Genomic DNA, 23,492 nt, shown 5'->3' with positions numbered 1-23,492 from the left:
GTTGGGTAGCATGAAAAGGGAAAGAGTGTTACTTTGCTTTGAAAGAAAGGAAGAATGCAGTTGTGGTTATAAGTTGGAACATAGTTTAGGTCATTGATTTTGGAACTACAAGGAACAGGGTGGTCCGTTGTTGGGAAAAGACACAAATAAACACACACGTCTCTTAGTTGGCAATAGCTTGTTCATATTTTTTTTTCTTTTTTTGCTATCAAAATGTTCCAGGTTTCGGTATTAATATAGTCTTATATAAGGTCGAGATAAAATAATTTATATACTCATTTCTCTTTCAATTCATAAAAAGTTTTTTAAAGATAAAACTGTGATAAAAAAGTAACTTTAAAATATAAAACAGAAAATATATGGATGGAGAAAAATGTTCTTTTGCTTTGTTTTAGAATTAATAATATCCTAAATTTATCTTACATTCAAGTGAAAAACGGTTCTTGTAAACACCACCCATAAACTAAAATTGAATAGTTCAAAGAATGATTATTACGTGAACCGTGAGATGCATTCAGAAAATAGAACGATTATCCAAGGCATTCATGTCACTTTAGCCACCAAGAAAGTTAAGTGTGTAATATTTAAGCTATCTTCATTCTTTCACCTTTCTACTTCGTCGTAGAATCTCGTATCCAATTTTAACTTGCTACTATTGTATTGTTAGTTTTTCATTGGATAATAATACATTCACAATACATATTTTTTAGTACTATTATTTCAATATTTTTTTATATTATTTAATTAAAAATTTATTATGTATATTTATTTTTAAATTCATTATATATTGAAACATCATGATTGGTAATTTATTCAAATTTTGAATCAAATAGAGTGGTTTTAATTTATTTTCCAGATTAAATTATAAAAAATCTTTTTTTTTTCAATATATACAGTTTGCTTGTACTTCCTTGCATCAATTATAAGGCTTTTTACATATAGCCTTACTATTAGTGGCGTGAGTTCTTTCAAATGTCATTCTGTATGGGCAAAAAGAAAATGGTTAAATGGTTGCTTCTTCGTCCAGAATGTGCCTTTATATGAAATAAATCCACCACATTTGGGCAATTTCTTCCTGGCCCATATCAATTTTAATTTGGCATCTTATATTTTTTGAAATTTCCAAAATTATTCTTAACCCAAATTTGAAAAATTCAGAATAATAAATATAATTCAAAAATATAAAACATTCTGGACAAAAAAATCCAAAACACAAAATTGAAAATCATCCTGGATAAAAATTTCCAAAATTTAAAAATATTCAGGAAATCCAAATTCAGAATATTTTCGGGATAAGAGGTTCCATAAGTAATTTTTACTTACACTCTTTTTTATTTAAGATTATTTTCGTTATTCTAGGATAGAATTTTTGTCATTTTCAATAACAATCTGGGGCATGTTGGAATTGACATATGGTGGATGGATCTAAATTTGTTAGGCCCAATATGAAACGTTAAAAGGAGGACCAGTATACACTTTATCGATGTGACAAGAATATCCAAAATCAATATCTAAAGTAGTGTTCCGTAATCATAAATAAATTATGACCGTTAATAGTTATGGAGCTGATGATGTTCTTGCTTTGTTTCATCATCGAAGGGGTAACATCAGAAATAACTTTCGAATTGAAGATTAAAGCTCTCATTTCACAATTTTATGAATTGAAATTTTCATGTCAATTTACAACATCACTTCGGACCAAATCAGCTATGGTTGGAAAAAAGAAACGGACTCCAATTGTTTTGCACATTAACAAACCTCTTTTGTACTAGAAGAAATTCATTAATAATAATTTTTAAACGATACACTTAATAAATATTTATAATAGAAGAAAATAAAAAGATTTCACATGACTAAACTGTTCAAATAGTGCTATTGGGATAACATTGAACACCTCCATAGATGGTTGCTTATATAGCATCATCTCAATATCCGATGTACATTTCAGGATGCATCGAACTACACTTCACTGATCAATAATGTTGGAGACAAAGAATTTCGTTTTGTATGTGAAATACAAGTTGCATGAGATTATAAAATGTCAAAAATTTTGGTTTGTTTGGCTTTATTCAGAGCATGATTCAACTCTTTTTTTTTCAATAATTTAAATGAGGGAAAAAAGCACTCACCAAAATTTCCGAGTATATTCCGCAAACTTAAGCCGCCAAGATAGCAGAAGAAGCAGCTTCTTTGGACTTCATGGAATAAAGGAGATTCAAGACATCTACGTCATTTCGAATGAACCGTGGACATTTAGAAAGGAAATTATGTGCTTCTTCATGTCTTCCGTGCTTGAAGAAGGCTTCAAGCATACGAAGAAACACAGATGTAGACGGAAACCTCTTTGAAGTCATTGCCCTGAGAAACAGTACCGCGTCATCATAGCTTCCACTCTTCGACAGGTGTTCAATAAATGGATCAGTAAAAGGTGGAAATCCATGGTTTCTCATTAGTCCCAAAATAGGCAAAGCATCTGCAAATCCTCCCTGATCCAATAACTTGGTTACCAACAGCTTGTAAGTAGAATGCCAGGGTTTTAGCTGTTTTTCATTCACTAGTCGGCAAAGAATCTTACATGCATCTATTGCCCTGTTCATTTGGCAAAGTGAATTCATTAACACATCAAAAGTATAGCCTGCTGAAGTGATCCCCTCTTTATCAACCATCTCTTTAAAAGAATCAAAAGCTTTATCAATGTTTCCGGCAACACAATGCCCCTCAATCAAAGATTCCCATGTCTTGCGATTCGCATTACACCCAGATGCTTCAACTCTATACACGAACTCGTGAGCTTGTTCTATGTTACCGGCAGCACTAAGTCTAAAGGCAATTTTACTCCGTAAATTACCACCAGCAACAAACCCACAATCTTCCATTTCTTTCAAAACCTTGTTCCACTTTCCAGTCCTACCAACGCTGGTCAAAGACTTCAGCACAGCATCAGCCATAGAATCAGTCAACGCATTCCCACTTCCGGTAAAAACCTTTAGAACCCTCGAAAACAAATCCATATCCAGCTCTTTCCCAGCAGCAACCTTCCTCAACAGAAAGACACAGCACTCAACCGAAGGCTTATTCGCGCCAGCCATAGCAAGCTCATAAAGCTCTACAGCATCCTTTACCATTCTCTTCTTACAGAACCTCCCCAAAACCTTAGCAAAGGTCTCAACCTCCATCTCAAACCCAGCACTCCTCAAGTCACCAACAAGCTTCCAAAACCTATCAATTGAGTCCTCCCTCCCCAACACCCTCGCCATTGCATTGTAAGTTCCCCCATTATGCTTAAACATCCCACACTCCTCCAACCACCGGAAAAATATCAGCGCCTTAGCCGGCTCCGATGCCAATCCCTCCAAAACAATCTTAACCATATCTCCGGAGAACCCAACATTCAGGTCCTTAATCTGCCTCTCAACATCATCACTCCACACATTGTTCCTCACAATCCTACACACTATAGCACAGTTCTTCTCATTCCAGTTATCAAACAAACCCTTCAACTTCGCCACGTCACCATTCATTCCACCCTTCTGAAAACACTCCAGCGCTCTCTCCTTCACACCTTTGGAAACCCCATACCCTTTTTTCTTCATTAAATCGACCAACTCCCAAAACTCGTGAACCAAACCATTGGTCCCCAAAACGCGCAGCATCGAGTTGTAGCACTTGGAGCTCAACTTCTCGGGGTAGTTCTCCGAAACCCATTGGAAGAACCTCCGCGCCGCATCAACGTCGGAATCGAGCTTCAACAGAACCGCGAGGACAGCGTCGTGAGTAATCGAAATGCGATTCGATTCGACGAGGTTTTTCACGTCGTCGGAATCCGTAGGTTTGGAGAAAACGTCGGCGACGAGGACGTGGTCATTATCGGAGTGATCGAGAACAGGTTCGGAAGAAAAACGACGGAAACTAGGGTTTAACGGGAAGGAGGAATTTACGGTGAAACGACGGGAAATTGAAGAGGAGGAGGGAAGTACCTGAGAGTGATTGGGAATGCAGGGGCGAGAACGGAGAAGGTGGTGAAGAAGACGCCATTGGTATCTCATTTCTGCAAACACACGAATCGTGAGATTGTGATTTGAGACGAAATGGATCCAGATTTTGCGTTTGTGAAACAAACATGGAAAAAGAGAGAGTAACAGTAACTAGGGTTTTAGGAGATGCAACGTTTTTTTTTTGGTCAATATAATTTGGGCTTACTAATTTGAAGGCACTGTTGGATTGATTTCTGCACCCATGTTTTCCACTTGCACCCCATATCTTGTATACCAGAAATTTATCCTATTATCTATCTCTATTTTTCTGACCAGGCACTTGTTTTTTTCTTTTTTTCTCTTTTGCTTTGTTTTAATTACTTTCCAATTAATGAAGAAATTATATTTTTCAAAATTCTCTTTTAAATTCTTTGATTTATAGAAGAGATTTTTATAACACTGATTCAGCTGATAGTAAATAAAACATCTTTTAAGGATTAAAATAACCATTTTTGCGTTCCTTTGATCTTTAACTTGATAACTTTTTCTTTTCTTCTTGGAAACATGAGATCTGAATGAAATTAGCTGAACCATAAACATGGAATACATGAAGAGAATAAATTACGAATATGAAAAAGTGAGTTGAGTAGTGGTTATAAGGTAGCAAAAGCATGTTTACGCCAGGACCAAAGCATTTCTACACACAAACTGATCAATATTTAAGTGTTGATCATACAAAGATCCACAAAACAATACATCAATGAAATGGAACCACACATGACTCAGAACATAGAAACTCCCAAACCATCTGCAAAAAGGTTAGCACACTGTTATCTTGTACATCGTACATTTTTTTCAGAAAATCGATAATAATGTTAAACTAAATATAAGATTTGTTATGTTAGAGACTAGCGATAAAAGTATTTCATAGTATATAAACAGGTGCAAACCAGTTTTACGAGGTTGAATTAGGCATAAAGTCAACTTCTTAATATGATATCAGATATTCATTTCTTAATATGCTATCAGAGTCATTTTCGACTTTATCCTAATAACTATTTGTTAAACTTATCAGACTATCAGTTATCGTGTCATTCGGTCCACTTAATATGTTTGTAATTTAACCATGTTTTTAATTTGTTGTTAAGGCTAGCTGATAAGGTGGCAGTAGTAACTGGTGGTGCAAGAGGAATTGGTGCAACTGCAGCTAAACTGTTTGCAGAAAATGGAGCACATGTGGTGATTGCTGATGTGCTTGATGATCTAGGAGCCAATGTGGCAGAGTCCATAGGGGGACGCTACATACACTGTGATGTCTCAAAGGAAGATGATGTTGAATCAGCCATTAACCTTGCAGTGTCGTGGAAGGGCCATCTGGACATCATGCTGAGCAATGCTGGAATTGGAGGCCCTGAGGGAAGAAGCATCACAACCATTGACATGGAGCAAGTGAGGCATTTATTTTCCATCAACCTTCATGGAACAGTGCATGGAATCAAACATGCTGCAAGGGCAATGATCAAAGGCCAAAGAGGAGGATCCATCATATGCACTTCTAGTGTTGCAGCTGTCATGGGTGGTTTGGCCTTGCATGGCTATACCATGACAAAAGCAGCAATAGATGGATTGGTGAGAAGTGCTGCTTGTGAGCTGGGAGAGCATTTGATCCGTGTTAACTGCATCTCCCCACATGGGATTCCCTCTCAGATGCTTATCACTGCCTTTAAAAGGTTTGCTAATGTTGACATTACCCCTGAATGTTTGAATGAATATATTGGGACAAGGGCAAGTTTACTTAAGGGGAGAGGTGCAACCATTGAAGATGTGGCACATGCTGCTCTGTTTTTGGCTAGTGATGAGTCTGGCTTCATAACAGCACACAATCTTCGTGTAGATGGAGGATACACATCTGCTGATAGTAGAATGTGTTACATGTACCAACATAAGCCAGAAGAGAACATAATTACCAATTAATCTAATAGTCATTTTTAAGAAGAAAATGCAATGAACTGAATTAGCCTCTTATCAAATTTTACTTTTATTCTATATTTATTGGAGATCTCACGTCACATCGATTACATATTAGGACATTTCATAATATATAAGTTGATGCAAACCTCATCTTATAAGTCGATTTATGAGGTTAAGTTAAATTTAAAGTTCACTTCTTAATATGATATTGTTGGACTTATCAGGTCACTCGTTCTCGAACGTTATTGTACCACTGATGCTAAATTCTGACTTACTTAATTCAGACAAGCTGTGCTAACAACACTATGTTGATTTTTGCTATATAATCAACTATTGGAATAACCATATGTGTAATTTCTCATTAATCATGAGGGAAATTTAGAAGTATTAAATTATGCTAAAAGATTTATTGAATAATGAAATGAGAGCTACATCATAGAGTTCTCATAAAAAGGAGTACACTGAAAACAAAAACCAAACTACAGCATTTCTTAAACAATGCTCTCTCACAGCAAGAAGAAACAAGCAATACAGAAAAACAAAATCTAAGTGAAACTGGATGATCAGGATCCGTGCATTTCCCTCTTAATTAATTCAATTTTTGTTCATTCCAGTTGCATTCTTCACAGCTTCAGCTGCTCCTTGTGCTGATGCCATCATCTGCTGACCAGCCTGCATATACAATTAAGAAAAACATGTACATTAATGTATTGAGTAGTTTATAACAAAGCATTCAATTTTATGAGTTCAAAATTGGAACCTCTTGCATGGTTTCCTTAGCAGATTGAGCAGCATTGCCAGCCATGTCCATCAAGTTGTTAGCCTTTTCCCATTGTACATTCAAAAAATATGGTTTTTAAATTACATAATACAAAATTAGAGCACATCCAAAAAGACAACTGTTTATTGTTTATTCCTGCACTCCATAAATTTTAATATTTCTAAAAATGTCCTTATACAATATTTTAGACTACGTAATCTGAAAGTAGTTTTCCTAAATTTGTAATTCGTTTTCTGGATCACAAAATCTGAAAATCTTTTTTCAGATGCATGATTAGTTTTTGTATTACACAATCCAGAAGTCTTTTCTAATATGAGATTAACTTCTGGATTATGTAATCCATATAAACCTTATTTTAAATGTGTGTTTGGATTACATAATCTGGAAGCTACTCTCAAATCCAGACTTCCGAATTATATAATCCAGAATACCATTTTTTAAAAATATATTATGGATTACATAATCTGTAAGCTATTTCCAAAACTGAGATTAACTTCTGGATTATGTAATTCGAAATATGGGGTGGGAAAAGAAGATATGGAGGTGCATTAAGAAACAGTCCAAAAGACTAAATTTACATGAGGAGTAAGAAAACCTGAGCTTGGCCTTGGGCTTGAGCTTGAGCTTGAGCTTGTTGGGCCTCAGCCTCTCCAGCCTGGTAGTTCCTCTTCTGAGGATCCATCTTTTGAACTGTAATGAACTTTAACGAATGAATTGAATGTAATGAATGAAGATGAAGAATGATTATAGTTTGAGATGAAGATTAGTTCCTACACTCTTCATATTTATATGCAAGTTTGGTTGAGAATTGCGTTATTCACGAGGTTTGTCTAATGCCACGTGGATTATTCCTAACATTTGCTTATGTTAGAAGGATTCTTGGGTTGTGCTATTTTTCAGGAGTTGTGGAGAATTATTCAGTGCCATTTTCAGAAGGTGGTTGCTGAATTGATGCATGGACAAATTCTCATAACAAGAGAATGATTCAAAGTGTGATATTGCATGCATTTTTGGAATCCATGCATACGTAGTTAATTAAGATAAGTGAAATGAAGTGAGTCTTGAATTAAAATAAGCAAAAGTTATTTTATAAAACTATATTACATACCAGATGATGGAGATATACATTATAAGAAAATCATTAAATAGAGACTAATTTTAGAGAAAAAAAATAATTAATCACTGTATTAACTAAATTAGATATTATTTTTAGAAACTAAAAAAATTATTGGTATCTAAAGTAGTTTCTATTAAAATAAAATTTATAAATTAATTTTTAAATTGATATCTTATTAACTACTAATTATTTTAGATTCTTGTCTTGGTTGCTAGAAACTAGTTTATAAATTTTATTAACTATAGAAACTAATTTAGATACTACTATTTTTTTTAATTTCTAAAATAATATCTAATTTAGCTAATAGTGACTAATTATTTTTCATCTTTAAAATTAATTTTTATTTAATGATTTTCTTATCGCACAGTTTAACAGTTTTATAAAGTAGATGGGATTGATTAATTACTGTTAAATATATGTAATAATGAATATCATATTTTAAATCACGTAATATATCTTAAAAACATGTGGCACAATCAAGTATTAATAAGTGTTTAGATATAAAAAAAAAGTACTTAGATCTTATAAAATTATAGATTTAATTTTTTTTCTGAAAATAAATCTAATGATCCGAAAAATAAAAGTATGATCACTAAAAAAATACTAGCACTTAATTCTATATCTTAAAAATGAAAAATTTAAAAATTATTGATTAGCAGAATACTTAAATATGTTTGTTTTCAATTTCTACAAGAGTATTGCTACTTTCATAACCCATAATAAAAAAAAGACGAATAAATACATCAATGTATTTTAATCATTTTTTTGTTTTTTAAATTAAATATTATTAATATTTTTTTTTTATATTATTAAAATAAATTATCAGGTTTTTTATTTAATAAAGGGTGTGAAATATTTTTTTTCCGTTGTATAAATTGATCTGAGATCCGAAGATGAAAAAACAGTGTAAACTAATTAAGTGTTGGAAATTTTTTTTTTTAACACCCAGTAAAACACACTTGACACACTTAAGTGTTTGTCTTGTTTTTCCAATTTCTTATATTTTCTCCCTTTTTTATGTGTCGAACCTTGTTCTCATACATTATTTAGCATGATTTAATTCTTGGTAAAAACGGAAGCAAATTAATTCGTGGTTAAAAGGAAATTCTGTATTTATTTTTCATATATATTTAGTATTTTTTTTATAGGATTTATCTTGTTTAATGTCTACGAATAAAGATATATGAAAGATTAATACGTCACTTTTAATGTCACATTAACATGATAAATATATTCTTATAAATAAAATAAAACTTTTTGAATTGTAACGATATATATATATATATATATATATATATACTAAAAAAAATCATGAGATAAAAATTAATTTTTAGAAACCAAAATAATTAGTTGCAATAGTAATTAAATTAGAGACCATTTTAGAAACTAAAACAAAATTTAGTTTCTAAATTAATTTTTATTATTGTTAAATAGTTTCTAATAATTGATATCTTACTAAGGTTTTAGAGACCAAATTTAAAAGCTAATTTTTTTTTAGTTTCTAAAATGATTTTTAATTTAGTTATTATTGCAACTAATTATTTTAATTTCTAAAAATTAATTTTTTTGTAATTATATATATTTAAAAAATATAAATTATATAACAATAATTCGGTCAATTTTAAAGAAACTTTTTAAATGATTAAAAAAACTATTTAAACCTTTTTCAGTCCAATAACTAATGATGTTTTTGTTCTTATTTGTATCTTCTAGCAATAAAAAGAGAGTAAAGTAGTATTTTAAAATGAATATTTTCAAAATTTGTTCATGATTTTTGTTTTGTTAGTATTAGAAGACTTTTTCACTTTAATTTATGAGTTAATTTTTTCTTTTGTTGAAAGAAAAATGTTTCTCTAGTAGAAGATTATAAGATTAAACTCCTATAATAGAAATATTAACTGATTTTTACTTCTTTTAGTGTTCTCTATAAGCAAAAAAAAATATTTTAAATATTTATTTGCTTGCTAATTTTATGCTATAACATCCAATTTTAACTTAAATTCTGGTCACCATTTTAATGATGAGCGCATTGATGGAAAAATTACTTCCACTTTAAGATTTAATATATTATTATTTTAATTATATCTTTTATATTTTAATATAAATTATTAATATATTATTATATTGATAGAATAAATTTAAAATGGAAGTATTTTGTCTTATATAAATTTTATAGTATAATTTTTCTGTAATGATTTGTTTATCTTTGTTTAGAAGCTATAGTTTTCAAATTACTTATGGAGTTGATAGTGTTCCTTTTTTTCAAATTTTTAGTTTTCATAATCACTAATACTTTTTTTAACTATTTCTATGTTTACCTTCTTCAAGACCATGCAAAACAAAACCAAATGAAAATTGTCTCTTTTCTTCTTGTAGAAGATTCATATAACTCATAAGCAGGGACTAATATGATAATTTATGTAATTGGAATTTGAAACTTTGTCCTCATTACATTTGGTATGAAATGAAATACTTGAAATGTATAAATCTACAATTGAAGTAGCAATGTCAAGGAAAACCAAATCCACCAAAATCAGCCACTGCTCCTTACTTTTTCACTGCATTCTTCACGGCATCAACAGCTCCTTCTGCCCTAGCTTTCATCTGTTGACCACTCTGCAAAATATCAAATAAAATCCATAATTGTTCATATCCATTTTAAGGTTCAATCACTATGAAATACATTTTACTGAAAACTTGTTTTATTTTATTCTCCATCTATATAAAAAAAATATAATTTTGATTCAACTTTATAAAATAAGATTTTTATGTTTTTTATATATTATAAAATGTTTTTAATTCTATTCTTTATTAGTGGTGGCAGAAATCAAGAATCCGAAAGGTCTATCACCTTGTGCGGCAACACGACCTTTTGACCATACTGAGTTCCATGTTAATTTGCAAATTAAATTGATTAAATCTAATTAAGAAATAAAAAATTATTAAGGAATAATTGAGTTTGTGCTCGTCCTTACAAGTAATGATTAGAAAAATATAAATAAGAGGAGACTATATGATAAGAAGTAATGATTGTTTTAATCATAAACTTACAAACTAGATAAACAATTCGATTGACTTGAACGTTGAAGTGTCTTTACAAATATTTTACTCTCACATAGATATCAAAAGAATCACCGAAAGAATGAAAAAATTAAAACATAAAAAAGCAGGAAATATTCAATCTTTAACTTACATTAACAATCTAAAAATCAAAATTTATAATACCTCTTGCAAGGAGTCTTGTGCTGACTGAGCAGTATTGGAAGCCCTGTCCATCATGTTGCTGCACTTTTCCTGTAACCACATACAATTTGGAAGCACTAAAAACAACAACAAAAATCTTATGCCATAAGAATTATACAACATCTTATTAACTAGTCCTGATATACAGTTCAGAAAACTTGAACATGCAATAAAATAGATATTTTTCTTATAAATTGTAAAACTTGAAAAGATGTTATGCAGAAATTTGTGGAGACTGAGAGGAAAGAAAACCTGAGTTTGGCCTTTGGTCACTCCAGCATTGTAACTCGCATTCTGGGAATCCATATCTTCTTCTCTAAACTGTGAGTGAATGAACTAAAAAAATGAAGAATTGTTGAGTTTGAGATGCAGATAACTTTGCAAACTCTGTTCAGATTTATACAGTTTCTCAAAACACTACATTGCCTAACACGTGTTTTACCCTATTTCTTGGGATCTATTTCAGATTGAATTTTTCTTAATTTCCATGGTTTCTTTGACACATGTCATGTCATAAGAGGAATAAAATTAAAGATTCAACACTTGTTAACCAACAACCAACATATTCTAAGACCAAATCAAACCATGTCAAACTTTTGATATCTACATCTTTAATGTATTGTCCTTTTACTTTTTCTTTTTGGTTATGATTTTATTTTTAAAAAATATTTTAATAAATTGGATGAGTAAAAAAAATATATATATATATATATAAACTGTCTTTAATTTCAATATATATAAAATATATTTACGTACATAAATTTCAAATTTCTTTTACATGGATATTCGTACTTTCTATAATGTTTTAACTAAAAAAGGAATGTTGTCGTCGGCACACATGGTTTTAAATAAATTTTAATTTTATATATTTAAAAAAAAATAAGAGATGAGAAGAAAAAATCCTGTATCCCTTAAAATATAATGGCACCAAAGAATTTGCCTATGGAAATACAGAGTAGAAGGGGAAGATAATTAGACTAGTTTCAAATTCATTTTTTATTTTTACTCATTCATCATAAAATATAAATTTAAATACTCTTTTAAACAAAAAATAATATTTATCGGAGTAATTTTTCTATTAGCTGGTTTCATTGTCTTTTACTAATATTATTACTTAAATCTAGTTTATTTTAACATTCTAAAATTTATTACTTAAAACATTTTTAATATTAAATCTTAGTACGTTGCACCATATTAACTAGAAATATGTATCTACTTTTAATACAACCTTAATTTAGTATTATTAAAATATTAATTTAGTATTATTAAAATATTAGTTTACTGAATTTAAAATAATTTTTAATTTTACATCATAACATAATCAAACAATATATTTTCAAATTTTCTTCATTTCTTTTCACCATTATATCACTAAAAAAAAAAATATTTTAGCATTTTATCGGAGATTAATATGACCTTAATAAAATACTCCAAGTTCTTTCAAACTTTGTTTTTTTTTAGCGTTATTATTTATCAGGAAATGGTATAAATTAAAATCGCAAATCCAAATAAAAACATACTAAAGTACATTAATTTAACAGATTTGAGCACGTCTCACTAATAACTACAATAACTATAGTTACAATAAAAATATATTTATTTATTTATTATATTTTAATAATAAACAGCTGCAACAGCATCATATGAGTTGGCTGTTGTAAAGAGAAAATCACAGAAACAAAACAAAGTAGAAAGTGAAGCAGCACAGCACGATTATTGCTTCACTTTCACATCATAACCCCCAAGTTTATTTAGATGAAAACACACAGTAAAGATAAACATAAAAACCAAAAATAATTATATCTCCCTTGCTTCATCTTCGTTTTCATCCTCACTCCAGCAGCATCTCAGAATAGACCTGGGAGACGCACTACCATCGCCTTGGACAAATGTTTGGTACACAACTGCACCACCCACTCCAAGCTCTTCAAAGCTCCTCTCTCCACAGCAGTAACCTTTGATGTCCAAGGGAAATTTGTCAAGCATTTCACCATGCATGTCAATGTGCAGAGCAACAGAAAACTCTGCTGGACGGAAGCATGCTAAAACCCTATCCACAAGTTCGCATAAAGTCTTGTCATCATAGTCATAGCCAACAGCTTCGAAACTTGCATAACTGAAACCATCTTCTGGAGTGACATGGATAGTGGATATTGCATTCCCTTCTATACCATTCATTGAATATCCACAAGGGTCAAATTCAAAGTCACATATATCAGACTGTGGAAGGATGTATCTAATTCCAGAATTCTCAGTCATCGAAGCTGCTGAAGATGTATTTTCTTTGAAAAATACAGAAGCGCAATCCTTGTCTAAACCAGTCATACACATCTCAAGGCCATAGACCGAGTCTAGTGATTCTTTTGCCTGTGCACTTGCAGAGTAGATGTGCCATAACTGTGACTTTGAAGGGTCGCCCATTGCGTAAGCTTTGCTGCCATTACCAAGGTTCCCGAAATAGCTATCGAGAACAGAGACCTCTTCCGAAAAGCTACGATGAGGAAAAGTCTGTGCACCAGGAAAAATGAAGCTTCCGCGGGTGTACCTCACAGATTTCACAGAAATGTCAATAGCATCAGCTAACTTGAGAATGACGGGGATGGACAGAAGCAATTTGGTAGTCCCACAAGTTTTAATGATAATTTTGTAAGGATAGACAAACAAGCTTGACTCCGACAGAACATATGAGTCAACATAATCGTTTGAAAGCGACGAAACAATAGTACACTCCGCTGGGTTCAGAATCTCATCCAATTGGTCCCTGGACAATGCTCGCAGACCCAATCCTCCAGCAAGCACACCATCTTCAGAAAATGATATCTCAAGTCTTTTTTCATAACCTTCAAAACCAATGGCTGAGCCTGCCATCTTGACTAGAAATGAACGAAAGTTTTGCTGTGTAGGAAGAGAACAAAAACACAAGGGAGAGAAAAAGAAAAAGAGGAGACAAAATGAAGACGGGGGCTATGTCACACAACCAGGGGAATCTCAGGATGGCTTGCGGATGCACTGCAATAGACAAGTTCCAGTGTCAAACACAATTTTGGATACTAAATGTCTTAATTTAATCATCAAAACATAAAAACTTACGTTGGAGTAAGCAGCGGATCTGAATTTCTTGATTCCACCGTGTGGGCGAACGTCTTCAATGATGTAACCGAGAGGAGTTTCGTACGAAAAGGATTTACTACTAGACGACTTCTTGCCACCTTTTGACTCCATCAGATCATTCAGACCTTTCTGCAAAAAGAAGAAAGCAAAATCAATGACAGAATGTTAGCAATCGCTATACAAACATGAATCCTAGATTTTTTTGTGTGAGAAGAACATGATTATATATAAACGACGAAGGGAAAATTGCAATCTTGAACAAATTCACCATGTAGGTGGCGAAACCTCTCAATATCTTGAACAAATAAATACAAATGATGATACAAATTCAATAATCAGTTCATACAAGGGAAAAATGAGGTATGTTATCATGCCTAGACTGTGTGTAAAAAAACACAAGAACAATGATCTGAGATATTCTTTTAGATCATTAATCTTTTTTATTCAAAAACAAATTTAAAAAACACAAGAGCATTGATCATTCTGGAAAGGTTATAAAGCTGGAGAGAATATAAATAAATAAAAAATCATTAACACTGTTAAAAACCAGAAACCCAAAAATGTTCGTCCCAGTCCCCATAACATAATTGAAGAACATGAGCAAAAACACACATTCAGATTAAAACAAAAGGTTTACCTGAAATTTCAAACCGGAAAAAGTTTGGAAACAATAACACAACACCAAGAACAGAAATCTAATTGCGAATTCTCTCTTTCAATTCACTACTTCATATAAAAATGGAACCATATTCAGGTGTATACCTCGACACATAAACAAGAATCTTAAAAAAAAAGAATACAAAAACTTGGTGCTTACATTTATATATACGCGAGTGAAGTTGTCTTATATCCCCCTCCCGAAATTGAACTTCGAATCTAAATTAATCCGATTGAAATAATCTCAGAACAATTTCAAGGAAGGGAAACGATTATGCTGAGGTTAATTTGGAGAGAGAGAGAGGGTTTTGGTTCTTGAGATGCTGAAAATCCTTGGGTTGTTACGGAGAGAAGAGATGAAACTTATATAGGAGCCGAGGGGAATAGGAAACTACGATAATGCCCTCTCAATTTTCTATTTCTCTATTTCGCTTATCCTCCTCCGTCAATTTTGGCAAAGAATCTCAGCTTACGTGCTAAACAAGTAATACTGCGTTTAATTCTATCGTTCATTAATTATAGAATATATACATTGCTTTTTAGAGGCCTTATTAATCTTAAATTTTAGTAAATTCACATTATAATATGTAATTTTATTCTTTCCTTTTAAAATATAATTCACCCAGTATTTTACATTCAATACAAATGAAGATTATAATAATATATAAATTATATTATACTTAAGGTATGCTAAATGATAATATTTCAATTAAAATAATTGCATTAAAAATATATAATAAGTTATTTTATATATATATATATCGGGCCTTAGAAAGAATTATTATTCTTTAAATAACTTGCTTCTCGACTTCACGTGGATACTAAAATGTTCTTAGAGAATCTTAGAAACAATTTTTCTTCTTTTTCTCGGTCTCTCAGACTTTCGCTGCTATACTGGGTTTTTGGCTACTAAATTCACTGGTTTGGGCTTGGGATCTTCTTCTTCTCTTTTTGGTCTGTCAGGCACTCGCTACTGTACTGGTCCTTCAGCTACTGAATCTAATGGTTTAGGCTTGGACTGGTTCTTAGTTGCTGGATATGGACTCTCACTTGTGTGCTTGGTCAGTTTCAACTTTCGATTTTTAGGCTCGTGATTATTCTTGGGTGGGTGTGTACCTGCAAGGAACTTTAGTGATAAAGTCAGAAACAATTTGTTTAGTTATCAGATAAAAATCACTCTACCTACCTCTTAAGTAGATCACCTAATTATAGTGTTCACTTGTTGGCCTTTTGACTTAATTGAATTTTTACCCATTGTACCTTGCAATTATTGAATATACTTTAAATGTTTTAGGTTTAAAATGAAATAAAGAAAAAAAAACAATAATAGTAAAACATTGTTATTCAAAAAGAAAAAGGTCACTATGGTATTTATTTTTGACCTCTTCAATAATTTCTATACATATGTTTTAGAAAAATAGGGTAAGGAATATTAATTAGATGATAGGGAGTTAAATGGAAAGAAGAAAAAGAGAGGAAAGATGCGATTTGAAAAGAGGATGATGGGCGGGTACGTGTGCGTAAGGATGTTCGAAACGCAAGTCACATAAAAAGAATGAAGAAAAGTGGTTTTGGTTTTTGATATTCATATTCTTGTGCGGGAATTGGATGTTTTATTCTGCCTCTGCTACCTCCCCTCCGTTCAAATTTCACTGCCATTTGCCCCACATCGAATCGCCTTTGTTTCTTCTTTCTCACTTCTAAATTCGATTGAATCCTTTATCCCTGCCACAGTCTGCATCTACATGTCCCACATCACTTAATATTCCATTCTCTTCATATCATTTCTCTATATATTTTTCACCATTCCTTCTCTCTCAATTCATTTCTTCTAATCTGACTAATCAACAGATAAAATTTCACCATTGTCTAAGTCAACTTATTCTATCTAAACATCTACTTTAAAAGTTTTATTATATTCTTTTTGGGTACCATTTAGAAAACAGATAAAATTAAATTTTTGGGATTCACCTTCTATAATAAGATAAATCTTATTTAGAAAGTTGTTACAGTAATAAAAATATATAGAAGGAATATGCCTTGCATAAAAGAAATATTTAATTATAGAGCACTTAGTTTGTTGTGTGATATACATTTCCTTTATTCCCCTTTTAACATTTAACTAGGAAAAGCAAAAGCACGTGTTCATTGTTTAGGTGGGCGTGGGCCTAGTCCCTTTTGGGCCGTTCATTTTATTGTATGTCTAAGTTCGTCTATTTCTTTTAATACTCTATATATTTCTTGTTACACCACCATAATTTACTTTTGGATTACTAATGTTAGAAAAAAAAATTAAATTATATAATTCAAAATAAAGTATCTTTTAGAACTTATGGAGGGGTGTTACAAAGAAAAATGAGATTGTAGAGAAATAAATGTGTAAGTTATAGTCATGATCATTCTTCTATTCTAGACCTTCTCTTCATATACTTCAATACTACTATTTTTAACATTTTGTTATTGATTTCAATTTATTAAAAATTATAATTTTTTAATGAATTTTATTTTAATTTAATGTGTAATCTAAATGGTCAAATATAAAAAAAAAATTGTTTGAGGAGTGGAACAAGTAAAGAAACTAATGTAAAGAGAAGACTATACTCCTCTCATTTTTTAAATATTGATATAATATTATTATATTATAAATTTATAATAATAATTATTTTAATTTATTGTTAATATTTAAGTTATTATAGATTTATGAAATTCTCTTATAATTTTAATAAATTTTAATTTTAGTTAATATTAATAAGGGACAGATTAACTATTTCTTTTTAACTCGTAGACAAATTCTCACTATTTTATGTTTTAGGTAACTATGCTTTAAAATTCAAATAACTACTTATTTTTGCTGACTTGTCACCCAACACCTAAATTTTGTCCAAATTTAACTAATAATAATAAAATAATTTAAATTATTATAAATAGTTAATTTTATTAAAATAAATCTATCTATATCTATAAAAACCTAAAATCGTATTTACTTAAAGTGGAAATTTGGACACGTGTCATGTATTCATGCTTGGACACGTGGTATCATTTGATGCATTTTCATTCTGGTGGGTTGGGCCAGAGTTCGGCCCAATCTATTCATCTTCTTCTGCATTAGGGCTTCTATGGCTGTGGAAACTCCATGGCTCTTCTCCGCAATGTTTTCTCTTTTTTTCTTTCTTTTTTTCTGTTTTGTTCTTTCGTTTCATCTTCTTCGCTTCGCTTTGGTTTTCTTTTTCATTTTCAACTTCTATGTGTGTATTCATCTTCTTCTTCTGCATTTGTTGTAAAAATTAGGATTTTATGGTTTCTATGGTTTTCTTCGTTTTGATTTTCTTTTTTGCTTGGTTGGTTTCGTTTTCAAGTGCTATGTGAACCGAGTCATCTTCTTTTGCTGGAAAAAAAAATAGGGTTTTATGGTTTCTATGGTTTTCTTCGTTTTGATTTTCTTTTTTGCTCGACGGGTTTCGTTTTCAAGTGCTGTGAACCGATTCATTCTTCTTCATTTGCTGGAAAAATTAGATTTTCTATGGTTTTCTTCGCTTTTGGTTTTCATGTGAACCGATTCATCATCTTCTGCTGCAAAAATTAGGGTTTTATGGTTTTCTTCGTTTTGGTTTTCTTTTTTGCTCGTTGGGGTTCGTTTTCAAGTGCTATGTGAACCTATGGAGGTGCAGGAAGAAACTATGAAGTTGCAGTAAGAAATTGCCTCAAACTAAACAGTTTAAATATAAGATTTTTTAAAAGAAAAAATCTTTAAAAAAAAATATATTGACCCGGTTTTTTTTATACACTCTTATGTATGTACATTATATATATTTTTAAGTTTAACTAATAGTCTTCAAATTCTAGAGATTTTATAAAATATTTAAGAAATTTTCTGAAAATGTCCTACAAGAATTTGAAAATTACTTAGATTTATAAACTATTTTTAAAATATTAATTTAGTCTCTAAATAACACTTTAAATTGAGTTTTCAAATATGTATTTGTTTTTTTAAATTAAGTTTTAATCATTAATTTTCCTTTGTTTTTTTAAATTAAGTTTTCATCATTAATTTTCCTTAACGAATATCGATAGACCAATTAAAAAATAAATACAACTTCAGGATTTCAATTGAAAAAATAGTCCACAAAAATTGAGTTCTAAACTTGGTTTTAACTCTTTTAAGCAGAGAGTAAAGATTTCATTTTTTTATTTGAGTAAAACTTCATTCATACACATGCATCAATAAAAATATATATTTTTACTTAATATTATATTACTATTTTAATTTTTTTGCACAAGTCATGTTTTAATTCAATAGTAATTCTTAATAACACTATTCAAACAATATTTATTATATTAAAACTATCAAAATGTTCAAATATGTCAAGAATAATCATTTTTTAACAAATAAAGAAAATATAGTAAGAAAAAAAAACAGCAAAATTAATTAGGATCTTGAAGTTCCATCACGGAAGAAAAAAAAATAGCAAACTCAAATTTTAAACATTGGTTTTTTTGTTTATTTCTAAACTCTAAACTCATCATTTTTTTAATCTTAAACCCTAAACCCATCCATGGATTCCAACTCATAATAGCGGCCATGAAATCTTTAACTTATAATTCAATTTTAAATTTATCATTGGTTACTTTTGAGCTTGTGTCATTTTCCTTGAATTTGATTTTGACACTTGCCCAATTGATTGGTTAAATGGTTGTCTATAGCTACCTATCAGATTATGATAGTGAACAAGTTGTAATTATTATGGTTTGAGAAAGCACCTTTGGACTCTTCCTAGCAAATGAAACAAATTATTATCTCCCCTTCATTTTTTTCCCAAATGAAATGGACCAATTTGATTTGAAAGTGACAAGAACAGCACACAAATTGAATATGCAACTTGTCTTGGTGTTGGAATCATTGCTGGTGGAGTAACTTTTTGTTTACTTGATGTTCATATCAATTTAAATCTTTAAACACTAGGCTGTTATAGCTGCCATTTGGTGAATTCAGGCTGTAACTGCTATCTTATTTTCATATTACTGATGTGTTTATGGTTTTGTTGTCAAGTTGTTGAATTATTAGTGTTTTCTTTAAGAAAAATAACTTCAGTCTTGGCACACTAGTGGAATATAGTTAAAATACAAAATCAAAGTTAAATGTACTTTTCATTGATTTGAAGTAACATTTCAAAAAGGATAACAGGATTCTGTAATTTGTACACAAATGTAACAAATCCTATTGTCTAAAAGCAATACATTATAACATCCCAAGTATTCGTCCCATCAAATTGAAATTAAAAGACAGCAGATTTTAGTCTCCTTCCCAGCTCCTTCCTGCAGATAAAGCAAAACATGAATGCCAGATCAGAAGAACACCAACCAAATATTTGTGTATATGCCACAATGGAGAGTGGTTAAAATAAAGTACTCTTATTTTAGTTTCTGCTCACCTCATCAGTTGCCTATCAAAGCCTGAAGCAGCCAACAATCCTCTATTCTCTTCAGCTCTTCTGAGGAGATATGGCATAACAGTTTCCACAGGTCCAAATGGCATATACTTACTCACTTGAAACCCTGCATTGCTTAGACCAAAGGAAAGAGCCTCAGACATGCCATGCAGCTGCGCAAATTCAACCTTGTGGTTCACCTTTCCAATCCCAAGCTCATGAGCTTTCGCAGCAGCCAGTTTCCCTACACATTTATTATTTTTTATAACAATTTTCTTCAAAAAGACATATATACATTAAACTCAATGAATGATAACTGATGATGTATTGTACCTGACTCAACATTGTGAGTTGCAAGAACAACTCCACCCGGGCCATTAGCAACCTTCTCGAGCATGTAAGATGAGCAGGCATTGAAGCACTCGTGTGTGTCATCGATGGTGTCGTGAATTGGGGATTGATACCCCAAAGACTCAGCCAATTTTGTTTCGCTTGACATATAAGCACCCCTCACTAATTTGAACCCCATTGGGATTCCCATCTTCTCTGCAGCCGTTACTGTCAGCAGCAGCCTCTCTTTGGCATCCTTCAGGTAGGTCTGAATGGTGCCATATACAATGGCGTTATCATCTTTGTTGTTCACGATGGCGGAGGAGTAGGTGAAGTAGTCAATGGCAGGTTGAACAGAAGTGTGTTCAGCATCAACCAATAAAGGAATGTTGGATTGTGCACACTTTTGGCAGAGCTCGAGGAATCTCTGCATTGCAAGTTCGAGGTCCCTCTCTTCCTCAGGGGTGAGAGGCTCGGGTCTAGTCCTTGTGTGGTACAAAGGGCTTGACTCAGAGAAAATGGGGAAGCAATCTTGCTTCCATGGCAAACTGAAAGAAGGATCCTTGTGCTGCCATCTAAGCAGGTCACTCATTCTTTCCAAAAGACTCATTGGACATATTGCAGTGATCTTCACGATCACAAAGCTCACCTGTCACATCAAACAAATTCATTAGAATCATCATCATCCCCACTCAACATCTAAAACACACCACATTCCACGTGAAAAGAAAGGAAAAAGCACAAGCAGCCACATGATTTGCGTGGTCTACTTGTTCGGTGGTACCAAAAGGAAATTGACAAGGAAATCCGATGGTTCTAGACAGTAGCTTAGTAGTCAAGTCGATCAACGCTGTTGTTGAAGAAAAACCAACACTCCGCTCTACCCCATTTCAAGCACCGCGCAACTGTGACACCAGTGAAATCACCAATCTTTTCTCCCTCTCCAATAACATCATATCTAACAGTAGTGCTACTAGATTTCACTCCTATTCCATGTACGTCATCACATCAAGGCTAGCTAGCTCACGAGCAAAGATAGGACCCCAATCAAGCAACCGTTTCCATTTCTCATTTCAACAATGCCATTTAGTACATTTGTCAGTCACTTCCAGATCACACCATTCTTGCCCATCTGTTACATGCAAAAACCCAAAAACAAACAAGCAAACAAACAAACAACAACAGAAGAAAAAACATTGCTCTTATAGATTTTATGCAATCTGTCAAACAATCTATTGCATGAAATTGGTGTAATGAAAACGGTGTCCTGTTTATACGATAAGTAACCAGAACATTTTATGATCTCAACGTGACACATGACAGAAATAAAAGCTAAAGACCATGTTAAGTGTTGAATGCATCAGAAATGGTAGAACATTACATACATTGCAGGGGCTTCTGTATAAAGATAGATCAAGATCACGGGTATGCATTGATGCTGATTCGTATAATTTTTGGTCTAGTGAAAAACATTTTCAATGAATAAAAGTAGAGGCGAAGGATGAGAAAAACGAAGAAGGGGTTACCGAAGAAGGGGGAAGAGATCGGCTGACGTCGATGGTGCGGAGAAACCCTCTGAAGTTGCGGTCACAGGCGTCATTGTCGAGGGCGTCCTCGACCCCGTAAACGAGCATGCCGCGGAGGCCAGCGTGGTTGAGTTCTTGGATCTTGGAGGCGGCGGTGGGGGCGTCTTCTCCGGCGCAGAAGTGGTCGTAGAAGGTGGCGCGGACGGTGGCGAATATGAGTTCACGGAGGCCGGGGACGTTCACGAGGTTGGATCGCAGAAGCCAGGAGCCGAAGTCGACTAAGGGCTCGACGGCGGTAGCGTGGAGGACGGCGGCGGAGCGGAGGAGCGCGGTGGTGCGGACGTGGGAAAAGAGCTTTTCAACGTCGTGGAAGTTAAGGTCAGGGGTGGCGGCTGGGCGGAGGACGGTGGAGGTCGGGGGTGGGAGACAAGGAGAAGGAGAGAGAGACGGGGAGAGAGGAGGTTGAACGGATTTGAGGGGTTTTGTGGCAGTGTTGTAGCGGAGGTTCCTTAGGATTCTTGGTGGAATAACACGGGTGGCCATGTAACAAACAACGTTAGACGGTGTTTGTTGGGGCTGGTGTTGGTGTTGGGTTGTTCCTCCCTGTGTTTGGTTCCTCTCTCTCTCTCTTTCTTTGGGACTCCTAAGCCCTGTGAGATGCTAAATGTTACTTCTGCTCTTCCTCTTCTTTCTCTTCCTTTTTATAGGACTCTCACCATGCAACGTGCTCTTTCTCTTCCTCCCTTCATAGTACCTATTTTTCGTAAAACCACACACGTTTGTGTTTGTGTTTTTCTTAGTCTTCTGAAGTGACCGTAACTGTAGGAACGAAACGAAAGCCTCAAATATTTCAGACACATTCGGTGCTGACACAGATCCACCTTATACCAATCTTCATTATCTCTTCTTTCTCATCACTCAACACGTACTCTGCCATCTGTTCTCATCTCTTCATTTCTCACCAATTTTTCTTAAAATTAAAATATATATTATTCACAATCCATATATATTTGATACGAACATATTATAAATTTTAATATTATTATTTTAATATTTTTCTATATTATTTAATTATAAATTTAATCTTTACTATATATATATATATATTTATATTTATATTTAAATTCATCACATAAAAATGTATATAATTTTATGGTGGTCAAATATCATTTCTCAACAATTTGAAAACATACTTTAATAAATTAATATTTTATTTAGTTTTTGTTTTTTTTTAATTCAAAATATTATTATAAATGTTTGTTAAATGTATGTTTGATAAGGTTAAAGAAACTTTTCTCTTTTTTTTTCTTATCAATTTACTACTTAAATTTAAACTTAACCTATTAATTAAAAGTG

At 32.4% G+C, this 23,492-nt stretch overlaps 5 protein-coding genes across 5 annotated transcripts; 1 reads left to right on the top strand and 4 right to left on the bottom strand.

Annotated features, from left to right (window-relative positions):
- Positions 1-1,854: 1,854 nt before the first annotated feature.
- Positions 1,855-4,306, bottom strand: LOC137824296 (pentatricopeptide repeat-containing protein At3g02490, mitochondrial-like). Its single transcript, XM_068629870.1, has one exon. The coding sequence runs from the start codon at positions 4,044-4,046 to the stop codon at positions 2,157-2,159; it is 1,890 nt and encodes a 629-aa protein (XP_068485971.1). The 5' UTR covers positions 4,047-4,306; the 3' UTR covers positions 1,855-2,156.
- A 352-nt stretch (positions 4,307-4,658) lies between these two features.
- On the top strand, positions 4,659-5,988 carry LOC137825951 (short-chain dehydrogenase reductase ATA1). Its single transcript, XM_068631768.1, has 2 exons — positions 4,659-4,792; positions 5,123-5,988. Exons 1-2 carry the CDS (start codon positions 4,740-4,742, stop codon positions 5,946-5,948), a joined length of 879 nt encoding a protein of 292 aa, XP_068487869.1. The 5' UTR covers positions 4,659-4,739; the 3' UTR covers positions 5,949-5,988.
- A 334-nt stretch (positions 5,989-6,322) lies between these two features.
- Positions 6,323-7,478, bottom strand: LOC137825892 (stress-induced protein KIN2-like). The gene is made up of 3 exons (XM_068631695.1): positions 7,322-7,478; positions 6,706-6,768; positions 6,323-6,617 (listed from the first exon to the last, which is right to left on the bottom strand). Exons 1-3 carry the CDS (start codon positions 7,406-7,408, stop codon positions 6,540-6,542), a joined length of 228 nt encoding a protein of 75 aa, XP_068487796.1. The 5' UTR covers positions 7,409-7,478; the 3' UTR covers positions 6,323-6,539.
- A 5,187-nt stretch (positions 7,479-12,665) lies between these two features.
- LOC137823358 (S-adenosylmethionine decarboxylase proenzyme-like) lies at positions 12,666-15,194 on the bottom strand. Its single transcript, XM_068628460.1, has 3 exons — positions 15,015-15,194; positions 14,177-14,326; positions 12,666-14,095 (listed from the first exon to the last, which is right to left on the bottom strand). The coding sequence occupies exon 3, from the start codon at positions 13,952-13,954 to the stop codon at positions 12,884-12,886; it is 1,071 nt and encodes a 356-aa protein (XP_068484561.1). The 5' UTR covers positions 13,955-14,095; positions 14,177-14,326; positions 15,015-15,194; the 3' UTR covers positions 12,666-12,883.
- Positions 15,195-19,982: 4,788 nt separating this feature from the next.
- On the bottom strand, positions 19,983-22,992 carry LOC137823357 (proline dehydrogenase 2, mitochondrial-like). Its single transcript, XM_068628459.1, has 4 exons — positions 22,137-22,992; positions 20,614-21,259; positions 20,284-20,524; positions 19,983-20,167 (listed from the first exon to the last, which is right to left on the bottom strand). The coding sequence occupies exons 1-4, from the start codon at positions 22,677-22,679 to the stop codon at positions 20,128-20,130; spliced, it is 1,470 nt and encodes a 489-aa protein (XP_068484560.1). The 5' UTR covers positions 22,680-22,992; the 3' UTR covers positions 19,983-20,127.
- Positions 22,993-23,492: the final 500 nt, after the last annotated feature.

Source organism: Phaseolus vulgaris, chromosome 8 (genome assembly GCF_000499845.2).
Source record: "Phaseolus vulgaris cultivar G19833 chromosome 8, P. vulgaris v2.0, whole genome shotgun sequence".
Lineage (NCBI taxonomy): Eukaryota > Viridiplantae > Streptophyta > Magnoliopsida > Fabales > Fabaceae > Phaseolus > Phaseolus vulgaris.
The sequence above is the reverse complement of the archived record's forward strand: the minus strand, read 5'-3'. Positions and strand labels throughout refer to the sequence as shown.